General features: G+C 39.5%; 1 protein-coding gene across 6 annotated transcripts in view; it reads right to left on the reverse strand.

Moving 5' to 3' along the window:
• The window catches only part of FILIP1 (filamin A interacting protein 1), a 184,389-nt gene that overhangs the window by 46,617 nt on the left and 113,186 nt on the right, over positions 1-24,586 (reverse strand). For all 6 annotated transcript variants that reach the window (XM_034990556.1, XM_034990558.1, XM_034990554.1 and 3 more), the window contains exons 3-4: positions 23,328-23,501; positions 15,663-15,841 (exon numbers count right to left, since the gene is read on the reverse strand). In XM_034990556.1, the coding sequence (XP_034846447.1) occupies positions 15,663-15,841; positions 23,328-23,501 (353 nt within the window). The remainder of the gene's footprint in view (positions 1-15,662; positions 15,842-23,327; positions 23,502-24,586) is intronic.

Here is a 24,586-nt window from a genome sequence, read left to right on the forward strand (position 1 = left end):
GTCAGGGCCACAGAGTGCACCTAGTGGCCCCACAATAAATACTTAATAATATGTCTATGCATGCTTTATTCATCTTGATAATGGTAGGCACTTTGCAAAACTACAAATTTATAGTTTAATTTTGACTATAAATTCATGCTTAAAAAAAGAGAATCAAGGGGTCAGGACTGATTATATAGTCAAGGGGCATCTTGCATCAGTCTGCTGCTGGTGATCTGAGCTTGAGGTATAGCAAATCACTATTTAGAGACAAAAAATAATAGCAAGAGGAAATATTTTAGTTATATTTGAAAAATCTTTAAAACGAATACAATAAATGTCAATCACAGGTGTGTTTTTTTCTCTTCCCTGTTTAATACTACTACATAGCTACATTCAAGATCAACTTAAAGCCCTACTATTAAGACTCACTTAAAATAGCTGACATTTTAGGGGTCTCTGGGTGGCTCAATTGGTTAAGCATCTGCCTTTGGCTCAGGTCATGCTCAACAGGAAGCCTACTTCTCCCTCTCCCGCTCCCCCTGCTGTGCTCTCTCTCTCTCTGTCAAATAAATAAAATCTTTAAAAAAAGAGAGAGAAATGAGTTCCTAGAGGAAGGTCACTCTGCCTATTTCAAGGCTGTAAGTAGTAAGGAAATTTAATTTTTTCTTTTGCTTTTGTTTCCCACATCAACATGAGTGTGGTTGAAGATACGAGGCGTTTCCATCCTTGTATAAGTGAGACATAAGAACCTGATGAACCCAGAAGCCCAATGTCCTCAAGAGTGTTGCTCCAGACCCAGTCCTCCATCTGGTTCCTCAAACTTAGCAGAGGATTCCATCACCTGATTTAACCAGAAATGTAGTTGATCCTGTAGCTAGAATATTGCTGCATTTGCCTGATTGAATCTTTCATGCAGGGAACTTGTCAGCATGTCTACAGGCCAGGGGGCTGAAATTTTACTGAGCTTACAAGTAGTGCTTACTTGTATAACTGTATGTGTGGAGCAATTCATTTGGAGACTTGCTTTCATTGTGATATATCATTTGTCATGAGTTACCAATATCTTCCAGTAAGATCTGACTATTGGAAAAAAGCAAGCTAACTTGGCCCAATTTGCCACGCCATGGTAAGGAGTTGGATTTTATTCTGAAGCATCTGATTTATATGACTAATATTTAGAGAAGGAACTTGAGCGCAGGGAGAGCAAGAATGGAAAGAAGATGTCTAAAGGATGCTATCGTGGTAGCCCAGACAAGCAATGGGATGGTGGCTTAGATAAGACTTTATCTTGGACTAGGGCAGTGGCAATGGTTCTGGGAAAAAATGGACAAATTCCAGATATAATTTGGAAGCAGAATCAATACAACTTACTGGTGGTTATGTTTGGAAGGTTAAGAGAAAGAGAAGGATTAGGATGATTGCTTGCATTTTAGTTTGAGTAATTAGATGGAAGTACTGTTAACGGAGATAAGCATAAGAGGAATAGATTTTCAAGAAGTGACCAAGAGTTCCATTTTGGACACTTTAAGTTTGAGAAGCCTATTAAACATCCAAATGAGCTGGTCAAGTGTGGACATTCACTCAATTATTATTTACTCAATGAATTAAATAAACATTTTTGTTTAAAGAGGATTAGTAATTTTCTTTTCTATGAATGACATTCATTCAAACGGAAGCTCTCCCTTTCTCAAACTTTTTAGCATGTGTTAACTGAAATGTATACTCCAACTTAATTTAATGCACACGGAAAGTATTATTGTGATTACGGGTCCATAGGCCAAGTCCTAAATCCACTGTGGGTGGGGATCTTCTAAGACAATCATAACTTCTTAGAGTCCTGGGTCCTAGAGACTGAGTATCCTGGTTCCCATCATCCTTTAAGCATCTGGTTGCCACTGAGCATCATGACCTGAGCAAGTGTCTCTTAAACTCAAATCTTCTCCTCCTTATTCAAATTAATCAGGAAAAGAAGAGATAAAGAGAACATATTTCCTACACATTCTGAGAAAGATCTAGTTTAGCATATGGCAAGTGGGAAGTTTCTCAATGTGTGGGCGATTATTGGTCTTGCCAATTCAATGTGCTTTTATCTCAGGAGACATTTTTTGCTGCAGAGGAGGTTGTGCACAGAACTGTGAGAAGTGGATGCACTGGTGAGCTGGAGTGGGCAGACAAGAAGTCATAGGATATGCTAAAAGCACTACACTTTGCGTTCCTTAGTTGGAGGGTGGGAGTGGGGGGGGGAGAACATTCTTCCAGGATCTCTCCCTGGAGGTTTGGTAATGGTGTATTAAGTCTGGGTAGTAGTTCTGCACAAAATTATGCCTCCTTCCTTGGGAGAAATATAATCCCAAACTTCTCAAATGTTACAGATTCCAGAAGTCAGACAAATCTGTGAGCTTTAGAGAACTGAGTAAATCAGAGAAGGATGGTAGGTGTAAATAAGTGGGTAAAGTAAGAATATTTCTGTAAGTAGAATACAGGATTTGCTGAAATTGTAACAAATGACAAAGACTAGGTAGACCAAAGCATTCCTCCCTTCTAAAAGCACACAGAATGCAGAGCAGCCATGATAGTCCACTATTTCCAGTTCCCTTCACATTTCAGATCAGATACATGTACTTCCTTGAGCATTTAAGAATAAAATAAATAGAAACTTTGATAGGAAGTAAACTTTTATAGGAAATTGAGAGTTATGCAGGAAATTTAAACCAAATTCTTAAGGCACAGTGTTTCTGAACTTAAGAGGAATGAGTTGAGATTAAATAAAGTTGACCTCTAGTTTGTTTGCAGTTGAAGCTCACATTCAGCCCCTGAATAATTTGAATAGTTTCTTGGCTAAGAGTTCACATCCAAGAGCTGAATATGTTATGCATTGAGCATAAAAGACCCAACCTTTGATTAATCTTTTCTGTTCAAACTTTTCACCACCACAAAGTACTTTCCAAACACAAGCATTCTTGGAAAAAGAGTGCATACTCGGTCAAGGAGCCAGAAAGAAGCAATCTCCAAACACTGAAAACACCACCTTCCCAAGTTCCAACTCCCTCTCTGGAGTCCAGGATTTGTAATGCTAATCTGAGTACCTTCTTCCATCCTGGAAAAAAGGGGAAAATATCAAAGTGATGGAGTTGAATATTCACTGTGGTGTTAAGAGACAACATATTTTTCCAGCACTTTCCTTTCTTAACTCTTTCTTGGTGTACAAATTTGTACAAAAACAGCATTTGCCTGGTATTTAGCATGATGACAAATGGCTGCCAATTTCAGACAGCATTCCCAAGGGTTTTCATACCGGAAGAATAATCTCACTTACTACTTTGCAATACCCGATTTTGTCCATGATGCTATAATAAACCATCAGCTTAGTTAAAAATCCAGCCCAACTACTTTGGAATTTGGGGACCAAAAACTTCCAACCATTTGTTAGAAATTTTCACTTTGAATCCAGTTGCTTTTGCAACCTAGATGCATTCGTTTTTCTCTGGAAATTACACATCTCACTAATGATTCAATTAGTTCAAAAAAGATCTAAAAGAGATTTTGGTTTTGTGTTTCTAACATACAGAATGCCTATCAGACTTGGTCAATGGCCTGCCATTACAATTGCCTGGATTACAATTGATATCAGTGTCCTGAGAGATCAGAAAAAAAAAATATATATATATTTTAATGTGTCACTATAGAGCACTTTTGCCACTTGGGTAGACTCTGAAGCTGTAAATACTGACTAAAAATTTGCCTGTTAAAGTACCACACTAGCTGGCCTATTTGTTGTTTCCTAATGATCTTCATTGTCTGTTTCTTTTTTTTTTTAAGATTTTACTTAATTTTTTGGGAGAGAGAGTGTGAAAGAGACAAGGGTGAAGGGAGAGGGGGAGGGACAGAGGGAAGCACTACCAGGGGCTCCCTCCAGGGACCCTGAGCTGAAGGCAGATGCTTAACCAACTGAGCCACCCAGGCGCCCCGTAATTTTCTTAAAACTTTCCATCTGCCTGTACTTCCTGAGGGCTCTCTGATTAATACTGAAAATAGGCACACATTTTATTTGTATATATATGCTATATTACAATCAATTTTTTTAATCCAAAAGTTATAAGGTAAATCTGCATTAGACTTTCTAGAGAAATGAATTTGTATCTGTACTTCGTTTCATAACCCACAATAACTTCTGCATGCAAAATACATGCATTTAAATCCTTTAATTTGGTACACTGGTACACTTCAGATTAGCTTTTTTCTCATTCAAAGCAGTTCGCTTTATGCAGCTGTTGGGAAAAGAAAATAATTATTCCCCAGGCTATTCTATAAGTCAGTCCAAATTGGGTTTAAACTTTTATTCTTTTCAAGATATAAAATGTGTTTTTTCATTTTTCTTTAATTTACTGAATTTTTGAATATGCAAAGTTCTAGAAATATAGGAGTAAATTTATGACCTCAGCAAAGGTACTACAGCAGTTTTTCTTCCATAGGATGCCTATGTTACCACATATTTTACCTCTCATAAAATTTTATATAGTTAAAAATCATAATACTACTTTTTTTGTAGAAAGCCATCATTTTCCAGCTATGTATTTCATAGTTATATTTTACTCCACAAATATAATTTTTTTTTTATCACATAAGATCTATCTGTCCTTTGGAAACTTAAAAAAACAAATGCTAAATCTTCCCTCAACATAAACCACACTGTGATATTATTGGTTCTCCTAAAATGGCAGAAACCAGATGAGGCCAGAGAGAAATGACCCTGATTAAAATAAGATAAGTCTTCAGAGTGCCTGGGTGGCTCTGTCAGTTAAGCGTCTACCTTAGTTAGGCTCAGGTCATGTTCCCAGGGTTCTGGGATCAAGCCCCGTGTTGGGCTCCCTGCTCAGCAGGGTTCTGCTCCTCCCTCTGCCACTCCCCGCTGCTGGTGTGCCTCTCTCTCAAATAGATAAATAAAATTAAAAAAAATAATAAGGTCAGTTTTCTTCCGTGTTTATGAAAGATTATCAATACTATACATAAAAGTGAATAAGCATTACTAAGGGTCCCAACTTTTTCCAACTAATTTTGGAATGCCATCCTTAACATATTTTAAATTTCCATATCTACTATATTCCATTACCAGAATTTCTATCCTCTCCACTGACCTACCTATTATTATACCAAAACAATACTATTTTACTTACTATCATTTTAAAATGAGTTTTTGTTTCTAGAAGGAAACTTTTCTACTATTTTTCACTTTCAAAATTTGACTATTCTTGCTTGTGTATTTTTTATACGAACTTCAGAATCACTTCATTTTGTTCCCATACCTTAAGAAAAATCCTGATGATATTTTTATTGGGATCACATTAAACTCATGGATTAAAATAAGGTGACATCTTTATGATGTTGAGTCCCCAGTTCTAGAATATGATAAAGTCTTTCCATTGGTCCCAGTCTTTTTCATATCTCCAGGTAGCATTTAAAATTTTTCTTTATGTAGATCTTTCACATTCTTAAGTTCATTTCTAGATAGTTTATATTTAATGCAGCTTATTTTCTCATTTGGAAATAGGAAAACTATTGATTTTTGACTCTTGATTCTATGTAGTTTTATACTTTGCCACCTCACTTTACTGAATTCTCTAATTGTTTGCAGGTTATTAGTTTTCCTCAATCTACCTACAGTCTAAATACAAAACAACTATCCCCACCCAAACAATAGAAGAGTTTACTTTCCCAGTGCTTTGCATTGTTCTCAAAGTATCTTAGTTGGATAAAATGTACATTGTGATTTAGTGAAACTTGCATAAGTTTCCTCTCAGTGTTCAATACACAGGTGAGCAGAAGAAATATTCACTTTTAGGTATTATGTGCTATGCTTTGTGGTAAGGGCTTTATATTCATTATCTCATGAACTTATGCAACTCCATGACATAGGTACTCAGTTATACCCACTCTGTAGATGAAGAAACCAAGAATCATGGAGCATCTGGGTGGCTCAGTCGGTTAAGCATCTGCCTTCGGCTCAGGTCATAATGCCAGGGTCCTGGGATGCAGTCCCACAACGGGCTCTCTGCTCTGCGGGGAGCCTGCTTCTCCCTATGCCTCTCTCTCTCTCTCATGAATAAATAAATAAATAATAAAAATCTTTTAAAAAAAGAAAGAGAAAAGAAAGAAACCAAGAATCAGAGGGTCAGTTAACCTGTCCAAGCTTACAGACCAGGAAGTGGCAGAGTCAGAATTTGAAATCAGAGCTAGTTGGCTCCAAATGAAATGCATGAGACTGAGAAAACAACTGTCTCTAGGTTCTAGATTTTGAGGCGCTCTGGCACCCTGCAGCTAGAGTAACCCAGGGAGGAGTTAACCATAGTTGAAGAGGTTAGACCTAGCTCAGATGATCCCCCAAAGGTCACAAACCACTTGTACTCTGGAACCAACCACAATGCCACATGATTTCTCTTTAGCACACATATGGATTCTTTTTCTAATAAAGGGGGTACTAATTGCAGGCCTCAAACTTATATGCACAAGAAATCAATTATCTTCATTTTTCTGTATCTCTTATAATTTCCATTATGGGTTCCCATTATACTTTATCTCAGTTCATTCTGTATAAGCTCAGTCAAGTCTGGTTTCCCTTAATACATTTAAAGATTCCTCAGTCAAGTCATGGTCTCCTGAGTTAGTTCTAGGGCTTCAGAACCCCATTTCTGGAGTTGAAATTAAGTTCTGCGACCATCAAGAAGGTGGGCAAAAAGTCAGCTAGTCATTATTCTTCCGTACTGGCGTTCTTGGAGATGCATCCTGTGGTCTCTTGTCTCAGGTGTCAATCTGCTCAGATTGCTCATCTAAATGAGTCACAGTTCTATCCTCATGGCCAGCCATGCTTCATTTAGTTACATGGCCTTTCAGGGACATGGGGAAAATCTAGATATTCTTTTAGGGTTACATAGGGATACCCATTATTACTCCATTTCTCCTGAATTATTTTTCAGAGGGAGAGCCACAAGTTTTGCCATGCTTTTTGCTATGAACTGAATTGTGTCCCCCCCCAATTCATACATTGAAGTCCTAACCCCCAAAGTGACTATATTTGGAGATGCAGCTTTTGGGAGGTAATAATGGTTAATAAGTCATAAGGGTAAGGTTCTAATACAATAGGATTAGAGTCCCTGTAAGATCTCTCTCTTTCCATGTACCTGTACAGAGGAAAGGCCACGTGAACATACAGTGAGAAGGTGGCCATCTACAAGCCAGGAAGGGAGACCTCACCAGAACCCAACCATTCTGGCACCCTGATCTCAGACTTCCAGGCTCCCAAACTGTGAAAAATAGATTTCCTGTTGTTTAGGCCACCTAGTCTATTAGTTATGACAGCCCAAGCAAACTAAGACACTTGGACTCCAACTAGTCAGCTCTTTACTCTCAAATTCTCCATACCACATCTATCTGCAGTTTCTATTACTTTTCACCTTCCCCCTCTCCACCCTCTACTCCCCAAAAAAGCTCAGAACTGAGCCTCTTCTTTTGCATTATCTCCTCCCACAAATAACATAGATGGCTCTTGCTTTCTTGCTTCTCCAAGGATCTTATCTAACAGAAAAGAAGAGGGGTGATAAAAACTGGATCCACTTTATTACATATTCTTTCTAAAGCTATACCTAGATCTTTGCTTCTGAAATCCAAAGACAAGATATTGACTTCTCACTTTCAGCAGTGGCAACTTTTCCTCGAAGCCGTCGTTGCTCTTAGCTGGCTGTTCAAATAAGAACAGGACACAGGATAACAGAAAATATTAGGTTAAAAAATCGAATTATTATCATACTGTAGTAAGTTTTTATATCTGAGCATAGGCAAATGAAAATGTCCAAGCTGTAACAATATTATAATTGAATTACTCAATCTTTGAGGTTGTGAGGGACAGGCTCATCCATACTACCTAAGATGATGGGAGTTATTAGTAAGAATACCCCAGAGTAAATTAATGCAGAAAACTGTCCCCACAACCAATCATGCCTAGAATGAAGTGGAATATTATACGTCCTTTTGTGGCAAACACCTAAATTTCTAGCAACTCCACAGCAATGAGTGTGACCCAATGCTTGTCATCCTTTCAAAAGCAGGTGTCCACTGAAACCCCAGTCCTATGATGTGGCTATGCTTTACTCTTAGAATTTCTCTGTCTCTGCTGGTTTTTTTCTTGGCTTCCATTGTCTTTATGTCCTTCTGTTTCATATGCCCCCAAGAAAGTGTCTCAATGGGTTAGTCGGGCCTCATCAAACAGAGCCCACTATTTGGCAGTGTCCTCATGCCAGGCTACCTTCTAGGCCTCAGCCTCCCTAATGTCTAGGCTATCAAATGTTGCAAACTAGCCACATTAGAGAATAAATAGCCAAGAGGTGAATTTTGCTCACTGCACATTGTTTTATAAATTTGAGTCAACATTGAAAAGTAGAAGATTTTACTAAAATCAGAGTTGTCTTTTCCTAAAAAATCGGAATTGGCAACAACGTGGCAACAGAATCCACAACCTAAAATCAAGTCAAGCACCCAGAGCTGAACTGTGACTTTCCCTGATAGTCAGAGCTTGCTATCTCCAGCCTAGCAGCCCCCACCACTCATGCAGTGTGTGCTGAAGGGCTGGATCTGCTTCTTTCAGCTATTGCCTGGCACTGAAGGTGTTTGAGTTTGAGACCTTTGTGACCTCTGTCCAGGACAGTTGATTCTGGTCTACATGGCCGTGACCAGCATTGAGGAGTCATATGACAGAAAAGAAAGAATGATGGTTATGTGAAAGGAGTTGCCTCTATTTCTCTCAGAAGGGGCCTCTTCAGTGAATCAGCTAGTTTCAGGAACTGTCTAGCAATTGCCTGAAAACTTTCTGAAAGAGAACAACTCAGTGATCAGTTCAGATCTAGAGACTCTGACAACCTGATCAACTCCCATTACTGGGCTCTCACTCTTTATCTCTCATATTTAAATTCCAAATACTATCCTCCATTCTTACATCTCCTAGGACTTTTCCAGAATAAGGGATATCAAATACCAGGACTGAGGCATTCTTGTGTGTTAAAAATTGTGAAACAGTAAAGTGTGTTTCTTGTGTATTGTTTCTCAAGCCCTCCCTTTGAATGCTTTTCCTTTTTAGTGGCCAGTTTTCTAGTGGCCACCCCTTTCTATAATATTAGAATCCTTCCTGGGGCACCTGGCTGGCTCAGTAGGTATGAGCCCCACATTTGGTGTAGAGATTACTTAAAAATATATATATATCTTTAAAATATATATATGTATATTAACATTCAGATTTGAATATAATCTAATAGGCTCCAAGGTTGTGAAGTACAAAGCCACCCAGGTAGCAGCACTACAAGATCCTAAATCATCAAATATGATTTTGTGGTATATTTAGAAATGTCTAAAGGAAAGTAAAACGCATTTGAGAATATTTTCCATAACAATAAAATAAGTTAATTTATATCATAACCTTTGATTAATCAGAAAATTTTGTTGATCAGATAATCCATTTTCCTAGGCATGTCTGTTAAAGTTATATTACTAAGACTGAAAAGTCTTAGATCAGAGGCTGCTATCTCATTGACCTTGAGAATGAGGGTGCTATGAAGTTTGGGAAGATCACATCCATCTAAGACCCAGCATTTTTGTACAGTGGGATCTGGTGAAATGAACCCCAAGGACATTTTTAATGGGCCCAGTCATATTTAATCTAGGGAGTGCCTACTTCAGGATGAGTGACATGCTCCTACTTCTACAGGGATGAAAGCAGATATGTTACTATCCTGGGTCCATTAAGAGGATCAACTCTTCTTCTAACTCCAAACTTCCAACCCTAGGAAACTTTTGAGTCATCAATTGCCTGGTCCCTTTAAGATGTAACATCACTTCCTTTACACTATCCTGACTTATCCCATCCTCCAACACGGATACCCAGCTGTGAGCTAGGAGTAACACTACAGCACCCCAGCCCCTTTCATTTCAATCACATTTGCCTGTAGGAAAAGTGGGATTTGCATAATGCAAGAGTAAGAGGAATTGGAAGGAGGAGTTCGATCCTGGCATTCTTTCAGAAAATCAACTGTAAAACCTATTCCCCCTGTGAATGAGTCTCTGAATTATAATTCCTCTTCTTTCTTAAAAACTGTCTATTCCCAGCAATTTTCTTGGCCAGTAGAATACTGATAGTAATATCTCATGACCAAGTTAAGGTCTGTTACTCAAATTCTGAATCTGCAACAGAATGGATGTACAGTCCACAAAGTCACTGGCCAACTTTCCAAGTCATCTTTTCCTCCTCCATGCACTGGGGAAATGAAGCATTCACTTTGATCAGAAGAAGGTAAGAACTTTGAAGTAGAAAAGATTATTATATTTTACTGTAAACTCAGTTCAAACATTGATTCTTCCAATTAACTATCGGTAGTAACCTTGGTAGAAGGAACTTACCCTGTCTGCTTCCCCATGTGCCAAACAGGGATAGTAATTATGCATCATATAGTTTTGCAAAGATTAAACAGGATGTATATTTGTCCAGCACATCAGGGAAGTCAATAAAAGCGAACTCTGCTATCCAATAGCATCTAACAGAGTGTTAAGCACAGAGAAGGAGGCTCAGTGGTTTTTTGCTAATATGTTCCATCAATTGATTACTTTCTGCTTGATAAGACTTGATCTTTTTACACACCATTGCAATCTTTTCCTACAAAGTGCTTTATTATGACTCTTCAAGCTTCCAGTGAGAAAAGTCTATTTTATTGCCATATTTTAAAGATAAGTCATCTGACTCTAAAAATAAAAGACTTAAAGGGTATGATGCCAGGGAACGACGTGTGAATTTTTTCCTATAAAGTGGGCTAGATTATTTCCCAGGATTCCAGGTGACTAGAGAAACTTTTTGAAGACTCGCTCTGACCGGTCATTTCCCAGCATAGGAGAGTGTAGTAGTGCAGCCTGTCCCACCAGCCACCGGGCAAAGCCATTCCCCTTCACGTTGACCAAAATCGGGCTCGAAAACTTCCCTTCCATTCAAGCCCCTGCTCCTGCATTCTCTGCTTCGTAAGTTAAGAGATTTCTCTTGAGATGCTGATTTGTACTTTAAAAAAAATGAACTTATGCTTGGAAAGCTTGCTGCAATATTATATGATGATGTAATTATTTATGTAGTCACGGCTGAGCCTATAGAAGCCAAAAGCTTTAAAATCTATATCTACAGTTATAGATTTAGACAGTACTCCTCCACGTCATTTACACACACACACACACACACACACACACACACTCCTCAAATATTTCTTTAAGTTTCAGACCACTTTTGATGTAACTGTATTCTCTCTATTTTGACATTCTTAAAGCAGCCATAGTGAAGCTTAAGATTAAAATCACAAGTCTTGCAGTTCAGACAGAGAATAAAGTATAAACGCTGAAGGTGATCTCATGTGCTCAGAGTTAAGCCTTTAAAGGTCAAGCTGACTTAAAATATGGACCAAACAATATAGTTTTTAGAAAAGGAGCTTTCTTTACCCAGTCTTAACTAATGCAATGAAGAATATTTTCATCTTTATTATTAACAATGCTAGTTCAGCAATGCATTTTTTTCATGCTATTTTCCTCTTTTTAATTTGGGAATATGACTCTTTGTAAAAATAGATATGCAGTAAATGATGGCAATAAATTAGGATCACAGTTTGCTGACTTAGAATAAAGGAAGCCCAGAACAATATATTGCCCATTTTAGGTTAATAGTTAGCAGAATTTTTATATAAGATGAACTTAACAACTCCTGAAAAGTTAAAAATAATTTCTGCTTCTATCATTTTTACATTAGCAGGGTCTAGGTCAGTGGCAATAACCAAGGAGGCAGCTTGGAGGGGGGCTTTATTTAGCCCCCTCATAACCATCATCAGCCTCCCATCATAGCTACCCCAAACAGAATCCAACCAAAGTAGAGCACTGTGTATGCTATTCAAACTGAGCTCCAAACGAGTCCCCAGGCTGCTTCTTCCAATAGATGCTATCTCAAAGCTTCTCCTATCTTGAGAGTCTAGAGACACCCCTCATCTGAATATCTCTGTTTATATCCTCCCAATAACCATCATTCTGCCTTTTAAGAGTTTACGTCATAGTTTGGCCGTAAGAGCCTGGAGGTGGGGAGCCCACACACAGAGAGGGAAAACAAAAAAACAAGCCATTTTGCGCAAGGGACTCATTTGTACAAAAGTGCCAGACCACTGTGTACTGTGATCTGAGTTGAGCTAGATAATTTTTCTGGGCCTCAATTCCTCCACCCATAGAATGAAGGACTTAAAGGGGCTGATCTCCTAAGTCCTCTGCAGGGCTCCAAGCCTCGGATTCCTGGTCTCATCGCATATCTCAATTTGGATTGCTTATCAACACCTGCTACTGATCCTGCATACCTGGGTCCCTTTTGTTATCTTTAACCATTTTTCCGCAGGAAATGAAAAACTCGAGCAGGATAATTACAGAGAATCAAGCCAAGATGCTGCCCCATGGAGAAAGTCCCCTTAGCTCGGCACCCCTCCCATCACCCCACCACCACCAAATGAAAAGCTGTCTGGGGTGGAAACCTCCTGCAGAGTTGCATGGTCAGTGGGAGAAGCTGAGTAAGATCATATGAAGCAAACCACTCGGCTTATCTCTAGTCTCCCTTTCTTCCTTCCTTTACTCATGCTCACAGTAGAAACAAAGGGAAATGTTTTAAAGTTCCTGGCTTCTCCTCCCCTACAAAGGGGACTTTTCTGGAGAAGGGGAAGGGAGGGCAAAACAAAGAAGGAAACAATGACTTAGAACAGTCTACAGGAGGACTCCCACTCGCGCTCGGAAATGCTGGTTGCCTATTAGGTGCAGCCCCACATCCCCGGCAGGTGCTGCGGCTCCCGGAACCCTGGCTGAGGCCCAAGGGACCCGGACTTTGTGGGGAGGGGCTCCTGGGTGACTTGGCCACGGGAAAGAAAGCCTCGGGGTCAGCAAACTGCCAGTCCCCATAAGTAGATCTAATTATGACTGCTTACTTCAAAAAGAGGATTTAACCCAAAGCAGATTTAGCAGGGCAGTTTCCAAAGGGCAGCAGGAATCCCGGGCCTGACCTTTGAGAAAATCCTATAGGCTTCACTGCCTCCGGGACCTCGGCAAGCCAGTCACCGTAGACTCCTCAGATCGCAGAGCAATTCAGGGATGCCAACTTGAGTTATCAGGGTCCTGGTGGGGGTGTTTAATTTAGCATCATGGGTGTCTGGCAGGGCGTGCCCACAGCAGCATGTGCACTGGTGGTCAGTCAGAGGATTGTTCTGGGGGAAAACACTGACAGTAAAAAATAGAAAGTACTCAAGTATAACCTGTTAAGTCAAAAATACTATTTAAAAACCTTAAGGTGGTTTGATATGTAAGTAAGCATCAAAGATTTCCTAGTGAATTCGTATCTAATACAGGAAAGTTTGCTGATGTATCCCAATAGTGCTGCTGATCAAAGTATCAAAAGTATCTTAAGATAATTTTTTTTTAAATTTTTACTTTGATTTTTTTTTTAAAGATTTTATTTATTTATTTGAGAGAGAGAATGGGATAGAGAGATCATGAGGGTCAGAGGGAGAAGCAGACTCCCCGCTGAGCAGGGAGCCTGATGTGGGACTCGATCCCGGGACTCCAGGATCATGACCTGAGCCGAAGGCAGTCGCTTAACCAACTGAGCCACCCAGGCACCCCTACTTTGATTTTAAAAACCTAGGTAGCACTTTGCTCAGGGGAAGTGGTTGCTGGAGTTGTTTTAGTAAAATGAGACAACTCCAAAAGGGTACAGAGGATTGGAATTGTTCATGTAGAGTTGATCAACATGAAGTTAGTAAATGAACACATCTGGGATAAGCTGATTGTAGAGTATAAAAGTACTTTGTGAACTATAAAGCTCTCCATCGTGTGTTATTATTTCAATTACTCTCACAGAACACGAAAATCAGGAAGACAAAAAAGAAAGGAAAAGAAACAGCCTGGATAAGTACAGTCTCTCCATCCACACACTTCATTCAACTGATGAATCACTGAACTCTACCTCTGAAACATAATACACTATATGTTAATTAGTTGAATTTAAATAACATTTAAAAATAAATAAAAATAAATAAACCAACAACCCTGTAAGTGAATTGGTGCCACCTCAAGCATTCAGCTTACGGGGGGAAACCGTAGAAAAGTCAGGTGTGTCTGGTTCTAAATCAAATCATTTACAACGTGACCGGAAAACAATTCACACAGGTGTTCTTTAAAATTATTTGATTTCAGATCTTTTAAGAAGTCACTATCAAACAAGCTCCTACTCTTTCACCTGACCACATTCCAACACAGAACCCCTACCCAGAGGGCTGTTGTAGACATGCATAATTTACACTGTCATTAAAACCTTGTTTGCAAGATCCATGCTTGAGGTTGGAAAGTTCACAGAGACTGAGGGAGTGGAGTTTATTCTCAGAGCTTGGTTACCCCAAAAATGTCAAATTAGGCCATCTATTTGTTCAAACACGAAGCTGATAAACCTTAGCTTACAGGAGCAGAAGACAGGCTTAAAGGAATGGAGAGTATCATACATTATGCTCCAGCAAAGAAAATTTTGTTCTCTTTTCCATTTCTCCTTCCCCAAGGGATGTGCCAAGTCCAACAATAAGTAAAAATTACCAATAATTTTTTAAACATTTAACAAAAACCTGTGTTGCTTCATGCGTTTATTTACTCTTACTGTGACAGCTTTTTCTTATAAGCAAACTAATCTGGGAAAACCATCTCTCTTTCTCGTAACTAAATATATGATAAAGCTGGGATTAGGAAAGCTGTCTCCAAGTGGCTCTTAATTTGCAAGTCCTAAACACAGAAGCAGACACGCTTGGTAACTCAAAGCATCAGGATTAGATGTCACCGGTTTCAAAGATTGTGGAATTCACAGACATAACCATTCAGCGGAGGAAAGAAAAGGGAGAGAATAAGCTAAAAAGGAGATGCTGAGCAAAACTGGAGAGTATAGAAGAGTTCATTACAAAACTTTTCAAGTTGGAGTCTCGACTTCAAACGTGGTGATCCCGGGGTCTGAAAGAACTACCTGCCAGGACAGATATCAATGCTCAACATGCGGAGGTTTTATTTGGGGTTGTTTTTGTTATTGTTTTTTTACACTGAGTTTTAAGAGTTATGCAACCCTTAGAAAGCAGGTAGTTCTAGTCATTAAGTAATTTATACACAACCAAATATTAAGATTTTCTGTTGTGGTATTAGGAAAGAACAGGATTCATTTTAAATGGTTAAGCTTACAAATTTTTCAACCACTTATTCAGGAAGTAAAAGTAGATTATTTTCCATAGAAGGAAACTAGTAGAGAGGCTTTTCGAATGTAGGTGCTTCATTGATCATATATTAGCTCCCCAGGTTTGTTTCCACCTATATGGCTTTATGGCTTTCAACGTCCTAGAGGGAATCAGGTGTCCCACCCCATGCACCCCCAAACCTATTCACATGGATGATTGTCTCACTTTCTACAAGCCATTCAGGTCACAAACCACTTGGAACTTGAAGTCAGAACCTGGGCACCCGTCTGTGGTGTCACCGGGCTGAAGTCGGCTCCCGGACCAGAGGGACAGAGACTAAAGGACGGCAGGGATCTCCCTGCAACTGGGGGCACGCGTGCACATTACCTCTCCCGCTCCTGCTCCAGCAGGTTGGTGAAGTCGTCGCTCTTGTTCATGTAGTCAGTGTGTTTGTGCTTCTCGCTCTCTAACTCGTACACCGTGCGCCGGTGACACTTCTCCGCCAGCAGCAACTGCTCTAGCATGCGCCGGTACGTCTCCTTCTGTTTCTCCTCAAGTCTGTCCAGCTGTGTAAACCAACATGGGAAAGAGCTTACTATTTCATTTGATTTGCATAGGACTCAAAATATTGTATTGGTCTACCGATTTATTATCTGAAGGAGAGAACATTGCGTCTGGTGTCCTCTGCCATTTTCCCTATCCCATCATTTTGTCTAGGCCAACTGGTTCTCCAAACTAGCCGTAAAAGGCTGCAGTAACTTCTGGCCTCCTGGACCTTCTGCTGCAAGCAGATGTATGGTTCCTCAACTTTTGAGAGAACAAACTCTTTCGCTATTTCCGTGAGATGGCACAAAACCTTATACTTAGCAAGAAAGAGAGTAACGGTTCTCCCAGTCTCAGAAAAATTAAGAGCTCAGGGGGCGCCTGGGTGGCTCAGTCGGTTAGGCGACTGCCTTCAGCTCAGGTCATGATCCTGGAGTCCCGGGATCGAGTCCCGCATTGGGCTCCCTGCTCGGCAGGGGGTCAGCTTCTCCCTTTGATCTTCCCCCCTCTCGAGTGCTTTCTCTCATTCTCTCTCTCAAATAAATAAATAAAATCTTTAAAAAAAAAAATTAAGAGCTCAGCATGGTACCTGCACCACACTTCTCCCCTGGGAAGTCATTATCATCATCACAATCTTTTTTAAGACTTGCCATTACATGCACTTCTAGGAAAAGTATGGGAAGGATCCACAGTCCTCTCTCTTCAAAATATGATAAATATAGGGAGGATTTCAGGACTTAGAGAGAGCACATGTCTCAGACTAAAAGAGATGCTGTCAAATATTATTACAGGACTTTTTCAAAAAAGAATTTATTTATTTATTTGAGAGGGGGGAGTGAGAGAAAGCGTGCGCGTGGGTGGGGGGAGGGGCAGAGGGCGAAGGAGAGAATCTCATGCAGACTCGCTGTTGAGTGTGAAGACTGTCGCAAGGCTGGATCCCACGACCCTGAGAGCATGACCTGAGCCGAAATCAAGAGTAGGATGCTTAACGGACTGAGCCACCCAGGTGCCCCAATTACAGGGCTTTTTGTGCCTATTTGTCTGCCAGGCTAGAAGATCTTTAAAGGGAGCCTTGATGAAGTTTTTAGTTTCTGCTACCTAACACAGTGCCTGGGACAAAGTAAGTGTTCAGTAAATGTTTGTTCAGTTGGACCAAATCTTGCAATATTAATAGTTCCCTATCCTAGTCTCCTCTTCAAACTCTAGTACAGGGTTTCTCAACTTCAGTACTACTGACATTTTTGGCCAAATCATCCTTTATTTGGGGCAGCTGTTTTGTGCACTGGAGGATGTGTGGCAGCATCCTGGACATGCACTGGGTGTGTGGCAGCATGTGCAAAGGATATGTGGCAGCATCCTTGGTCTCTGCCCCCTAGGTGCCAGTAGTACTACTTCTGACTGTGGCAAACCTATCCTCAGAAGTTGCCAAATGTCCCTCGGAGGGCAAAACACTTCCACCACCACCCACCCCAAACTGAGAACCACGGCTTTAGTTGAAACATATTTAAAATCCATTCTCAATCTACAACCTACCCCCTAAAACTTAATGGGGGTAATTCCATGCGGCATTAGCATCAGAGTTCTTCCACTGGGTTCTCCATGTTTGTCCCTCAGTCATACGGAGGACCTGAGGTTACCTCTACAGTTGTGTGAGATCTTCATTGTGGGGATCATTTCTGGGCCCCTAAATAAAGGAGATACTGCCTGCATAATCCTTAGTGTTTCTGACCAGATCTCCATCCCTTTGTGTAAGAGCCTGTGACTAGACAGACTGGTAGAGAAGCCCAGGTTAACTGGTGGCAAATAATATTTGATACCATTAGGGATTGGCAAATTGTACTTTTATGTCTCCTGGTAAATTTCTGTAGTCTTAAAAGGACAGCTTCTACAAGACATTTCCTTTATTGGAATATCCCTATTACAAACTATTCTCCCCAGTAACTCTTCCATCTTTTTACTATGTGATTTTCATTATATATCATAGAATTTGTCAAGCATTTTTAAAGTATCATCATCACCATCATCAATGTAGAAAGAGCAACTCTTTCCCTCTTTTGATCCTTTCTACTTTATCATGAAGTAGGACCCACATTTCTTTTGAAAGTACTTGGAAAGCAGCTTCTGCCTATTTCTTCATACCTTCCCTTAGGGAAGGAGGGGTGACTTATTTGAAAGTTGTAACCCAGCAATTGCACTACTAGGTATTTACCCAAAGGACACAAAAAATACTGATTCAAAGGGGCACATGCACCCCTATGGTTTATAGCAGCATTATCAACAATAGCCAAACTATGGAAAGAACCCAAGTGTCCATCGACTAATGAATGGATAAAGAAGATGTGATATATATATATGTAAATATATATATAATGGAATATTACTCAGCCATCAAAAAGAATGAAATCTTGCCATTTGCAACAACATGGATGGAACTAGAGAGTATACTGTTAAGTGAAATAAGTCAGAGAAAGACAAATACCATATGATTTCACTCATGTGGAATTTAAGAAGCAAAACAGATGAACATAAGGGAAAGGAAAAAGAAACAAATAATACATTATATGTTAAAAAAAAAAGAAGATAGCAGGAGGGGAAGAATGAAGGGGGGGAAATCGGAGGGGGAGACGAACCATGAGAGACTATGGACTCTGAAAAACAAACTGAAGGTTCTAGAGGGGAGGGGGGTGGGGGGATAGGTTGGCCTGGTGATGGGTATTAAGGAGGGCACATTCTGAATGGAGCACTGGGTGTTATGTGCAAACAATGAATCATGGAACACTACATCAAAAACTAATGATATAATGTATGGTGATTAACATAACAGAATAAAAAAATTGAAAAAAGAAAAAAGAAAGTTATATTTGGGTTAGGGAACTAGGCATAAGCAGCTCAGTCTTTTCATTTCTTATTTTTTGACTCTGCCTGCCATAAAATGGTACACTGTGCTCTGAAGGCCCAAACTCTCCTTCAAGTGGTTTCTCCAAAGTCTAGGAGGGAAAGCAATAGAAAGTCTGGTGGTATTCATTTGTCTATTCAGACCAATAATAAAACTAAATGCTTTAACTCATCTATCCAACTCCTGCAGTTCCCTTCAAGGAACTCTGGAGGGGAAGATGGGGACATTATTAACTGAATAGCTAAGATATTCAGAAAAATAGACATTGTGAGGGCATGTGGAGAAAAACAGCTTATGTTGATATGACGTGTTCTGAGTCAGCCTAGGTAGAAGGTAGACATTAGCTTTAGTATGTCCTGTCCACATGGGTCTTTGAGATTGATTGTTCTCAGCAGCTACAGTCCTGGGGCTAGCCCACTGGAGCAGTTGCTGGGGTCTCAGTGGGCTATGTTCCCCTCACCTACACTAGCATAGCTTGACCCCAACACTGATTACATAATCAGGAAGACATCTTTTTGTCTTGTAACACACTGAAAGAGTGCCAAGACGCTGGTGTGCACACTGTTTTTCACACAGAACTGCAGGCCCAGCCTTTAAATTGCAGAAGTAGCAAATTCCTTTTTAGCAATAAAGCATTCATGTGTGAGGATCTAGCTTTCAATTTTAAATTCTAGATGTAAGAACCAACCTACATAGCAAGAGATCAGCTGTATGAGACCCTGTTTCTTATTATTTTGTTTGGAACTACATAGAGCTCCCAGGAGAGAACTTAGGTGGGCTAAGCTCTCTCTTGGATCTATGTGGCTTGTCTAGAGGCTCTGAAGACCACCTCCCATAACTATGGGCTCTGTTGATTCATTAATCATGTACACTGTGTCCATGACTTTTGATTTTCAGGATCCAAACTGTGGCTCAACCATAGAGGAATAGTTGCTTTTATTAATGAATAGTGAAAGTGAAATGGGAACCTGTTACTTTAGAAATACAGCTCCCACTTGGACCGAGGTGGAAGGAAACTGAAATGAAATCATCATAACACTGAAGGCCAAAAGGAGAGTATACCTGGAAGTCTTATTCTACTAAATCAAGTTGATGGAGAAGAGGTTTAAGGACTTGAGATGGAGAGAAATTTCAGCATGTTTTAGACAAAAGAATCATGGTTGAGGAAGTGCTTTTAGCTGTTATCAGCAGAAGACTAACTGGAGAAGTATTAAGGGATTTGTGAAGAGACAGATCTACTGAATCTAAATCTAAATCTAAGTCTACTAAAGAGGAAAAAAAAGACTTAAAGACCAAACTGGAATACACAAGAGAGAAATGGATCTAAGTGCTATAAAAGATAGGGCTATAAAGAAGGGAGATATTTTAGTCATTATTTGAATCAAAATGAGTGACCAGAGGAGGTAGAGATAGGTGAGCACAGAGAACAGAACAATGTGAGTCCCCCCACAAAAAGTGTTGGAATCCAGAAAATGTCTGAGGAATGTGCTGTAAAACTGCTGATAGTTCTCCATGAGATCAGTTGGGAGCCATTCTCTTGAAGACTGCAACAGCTATTCGAAGTGGATACATAAAATATAGACAGATTTAAGAATTAAATTCTGAGAAGATTAAGGTAGAACATTTGACGCATTATTTGGTGAGTTTCAGGGTGTCAGCTAAAATAGATGGGCCCTGAGTGAACACGCTTGAGAATCTTGGAGATGTAGAGTTTGAAGGAAAGATGAGTCAAACATCAGGGGATTCAGGCAGGAGAGTAACATAAACAGTTCAAATATGGATATAGTGAGATGAGAAAAGATCTGTCAGTGAGGATTATCCAACCCAAGGACATAAACGTAGATAAGATTTGTCTTATACAAAGGATCCTCTTGGCAGGCTCATAACTCCTTGATTTTACTTCTATCACTGAGGGAGACCATATAATACAGAACACAGAAGGTAACTGCCCCAGACTGACTAGAATCCTGTTGTAGTTAAAGGATTTTCTCTACCTGCCTTCCTTCCCTTAGACATCGCCTAAGTCTCTACTTTGGTCTTGCTAAGAGTAACATGGGCCTGCATTATGCTGAGTCATTTTGCTTGAGATAAACTGACTATGGAACTGAGGATTTTCTTGTATTTTTAATACTTATGCATGTAAGGTTGGTATTATGATATTTTCATGTGTTCTAATAATTCTTTAGACTCTTCAATTAAAGGGGAATAGGGGGACTTTAGGATATATTAGTTAAACTTTGAAAATGCTTAAGATTAAGATCCTTCTGGCTAAGGCTAAGCAGAATAAGAATTTGGGAAGGAAAGACACTGAAACCTTGATTTCTTTGGAATTTTACTTAAGAATTATGAACTTTCATATCCTGGATTTTAATTCACAAAGAAGCTCAGGGGGATTTAATATTTGCTGCTTAATTTCTCCCCAGATATTTGGCAAGGCAGAGGGGGTCCACCACATGGGGTTCATTGCTTAACCTCTGGTGAGTTCTATTGGATAACCTAGCTGGGCCTAATTTGGTACGGAAATTAAAATGAGCAGTGATTTTGGGGCTTGAGATGCAGCATGGCTTCTAAGAATAAGAGCTAGACTATCCGCTCATGGTCCCAGGAGGCTAATGGAACAGTGATTGTATTGGGATCGTCCCTCATGAAGTTGGAAGAAGGACTCCTGCTCCTGGGTAACAACAACTTGATTGTTAAATCCGAAAGGTTAGGAGACCCCAAATTTGTACATGGTAGAAGATAAATCTTTTCTCCTTCTAGCATTCTATTTTTCCCACAAAGCGGGACCTTACCATTTTGTCAGAATTGGGAAAAGTAGCCTCTGTCTTTCTCTCTACCTCTTCACTCACTCCTCCCCAAGTGAGGAATAACTCTTTAGATTGTGAGTTGAGGGGAGAAAGAAACCAAAAAGCTTGTCCAGCTAAGCCAGTTCTAAAAGGACCACCCACAGGGTGGGTGTTTTCTGCTCTGCTCTGCTCCTCTGCCCACAAGATAGGAACCCTTGGGTTAGGCCTACTTTCTGACGGTAGGTCAGAAACTCCTTCTTTGTGTACTTTCCATAGAACTCACTGGGTTAGAGGCAGTGCTTTTGGGTAAGTGTGTGTGCTTTCAGACCTACCTCTCCTTTGAGGTGTTATCCCAAGCTCTAACTTGGGAGAAAAGAATTAGGAAACTTAAATGATATCCAAACTGAGTTCTCCAATCCAGGGGGTTATCGTAAGAATATTTAATGAATATTTTGACCTCATTATGTCTTTCACGCCTCAAACCCCTCCAAGTTTGGAACTAATTATAGGTGTGAGTGAATATCACTGCTCAAATCCCGGCAAATGCTAATGGATAGTATTTGTTGAGTACTCAGTATGTACCAGACACTGTGTTAAGAGCTTTACAGACATTGCTTCATTTAATCTTTACAACAACTCTAGGAGATACACACTGTTGTTACTCCCACCTGACAGAGAAGGAAATAAGCTTAGAGAGCTGAAGTGACCTGCCCAAAGCCATATGCAGCTGGTAACCGTGGCTCTCAGACATGGAAGTGGATCCTGTCATTTGACTGCATCCCATCATAAATCATTTCTTAACATTTTAGGCAAAGATTAAAACGAGCTCCAGCTTATCCTTGCTGCAGAAATTAGGGTAATTACGGGACCATCAGTCTGCTGTGAATAATGTCTCAAGCGGATCTTATCTGAGATCTGTCAAACTGAGCTTCTACAAAGGCTTGACATAAGATATTATCTTTTATATTATATTATTATCTTTTATATTATAATAGATAGCTTCACTTTTAATTTCTGTGTTCTTTTTCTTCATTTATGATGCTAATTTCATATCTCTGCATTTTTTTTACATGAATTCTCAAGTCAGTATGGCTAGATCTAGCAACTATTTCCCTAATTTAGCCTCAAACTTCTACTACAACATGAGAATACTTTTAACATGTAGTATCATGGGAAATTAATAACAATAGTAAATAGTTCCTAACACAATCTTATATAAAAATGATTAAATATAGCCCTATTAGATTGCATCTTAAAGAATTGTCCTAAGCATTTCATTGGGATTTTGCCTCAACCACTGCATTTTAGCTACTCACATGAGACCATTTTAACTATGACAGAGTCTGTGAGATACTAACATACAGTCCCTTTGTAAATATCAATAATAAAATAAATGTCCATCAATACAATATCAATAATCAATCTAATTTTAGGTTACCAATTTAATAATGATCCTGACAACTCAATGCCAAAACTGATGAGCACTTCAAATTTTTACACACATCATCTCCTAGAGAAATAAAAGAATAACAGACTGCAAGAGCATGTAATTAGCGTAATCACATGAGAAATATGTTTCAGGCTTTAAGTATATTTAAGGAAATGCTTCTAAAATTCTTATCATTGCAATGCATCCACTATAATTCATGTAATTCATATTACATTGTAAATTCATATAATTTATTTAATTACACTTTAATTCTATACTAGTGTATCATAAAAATTTTGCCTTTGAAAGAAAATGTTAAAGCATGTAAAATAGAAAACGTGAAGCCATCACTCTGAGGTACCCTTATATACGGGAACTTGTTGATGTCATATTTTTACCTCTGAAATCGGTTTCTCATATACATCTTCTCCTATAGACTTCTCCTGGGCTAGGATGGCGTCTCGGTGCAGGACTCGCAGCACTTTTTCTGGCTCTGCAGACCCATAATGAGCCTCCAGAACCTCAGGCTTGGTTTTCTCTGTCTTCAGCATGTGGATCACATCCTCCCTGGCCTGTGGTAGAGTGCGGCAAGGTCAGACGGTTGACAACATAAATCACATGCCAGACTCACAAAATCAACACAAAGCTTATTGAACACATCCCCATCTCTTCGGGACTATTGGCAAATTCACTGGGTATTTTGTTCTTATTTTTTATCAGAAGCAGATTGGCAAGCAGATACTCTGCTTCAGGTTGCTAGGAAGCAGGCAAGCAGAAAACAGATTTGTGCTAATATTAACTACATAAAAATTGCTTTATCTAAGTAGAAAAGATTCTGAGTGCTTTTGAATCAGGAGGACCTGGGATACTTCCCCATTTCACTGTAAATAAGGTCAAGGACAATTTAAAGTTTTCTAGTTTTCTATTTATGCTCTCAAAGAAGTATTCAAATCTGGTTTCCCCATTCTAGTTATAACTCTATGTGTAATTAACAAAAGCAGCCTTTATTAGTGAGTTCCTGTTTCCCATCAAGTGATTCATTTTATACAGAAACACATGGTTGGGAACTCACATGGTGCTGGACTGGGCTTTTTGATCTAAGACATTCACAATAAAGGTGAAATTTAACTCCTGTAACATCCAGACTACCAATCACATGAGCCAAATTGGTGGGGTCAGTGTTGTTCTTTTGGTTTCTCAGCAAAACTCCAGGACTTTGTTGAGTTCTTGAGAAAACCACATGATTATAGGTTTTATATCATATTGACTATGGATCTCATCACATAATGCAAATACATCTGGATGTATTTTCTACTGGTTAGTAGTGATGAATTTTCTAGTTATGATGGAGCTGACATTTGGTAAATGTACCCCCATCTGGTCATATACTTGTTTTTTCCAGTAATGGTGATGGGTATGAAGTATCCGGACCTCATGCCAACTTATACCAAAGAACAAACTGGTGGGCAAGAGTTGCAGTCTATGGCAATAGAATAGAGTTTTCCCCTGTGTTACGCTAACTATGGGTTTGAAATTATAAACCTGGCTCATTGTCATGGTATTCTAAACAAAGGAGCTAACTAGTTAGTCTCAAGACAGGAGCATTATAAAGTTTCTCTTTCTTGGGGCACCTGGGTGGCTCAGATGGTTAAGCGTC

The sequence above is a fragment of the Mirounga leonina genome, unplaced genomic scaffold, assembly GCF_011800145.1.
Source record: "Mirounga leonina isolate KUSES-001 unplaced genomic scaffold, KU_Mleo_1.0 Mir_53, whole genome shotgun sequence".
Classification (NCBI taxonomy): Eukaryota; Metazoa; Chordata; class Mammalia; order Carnivora; family Phocidae; genus Mirounga; species Mirounga leonina.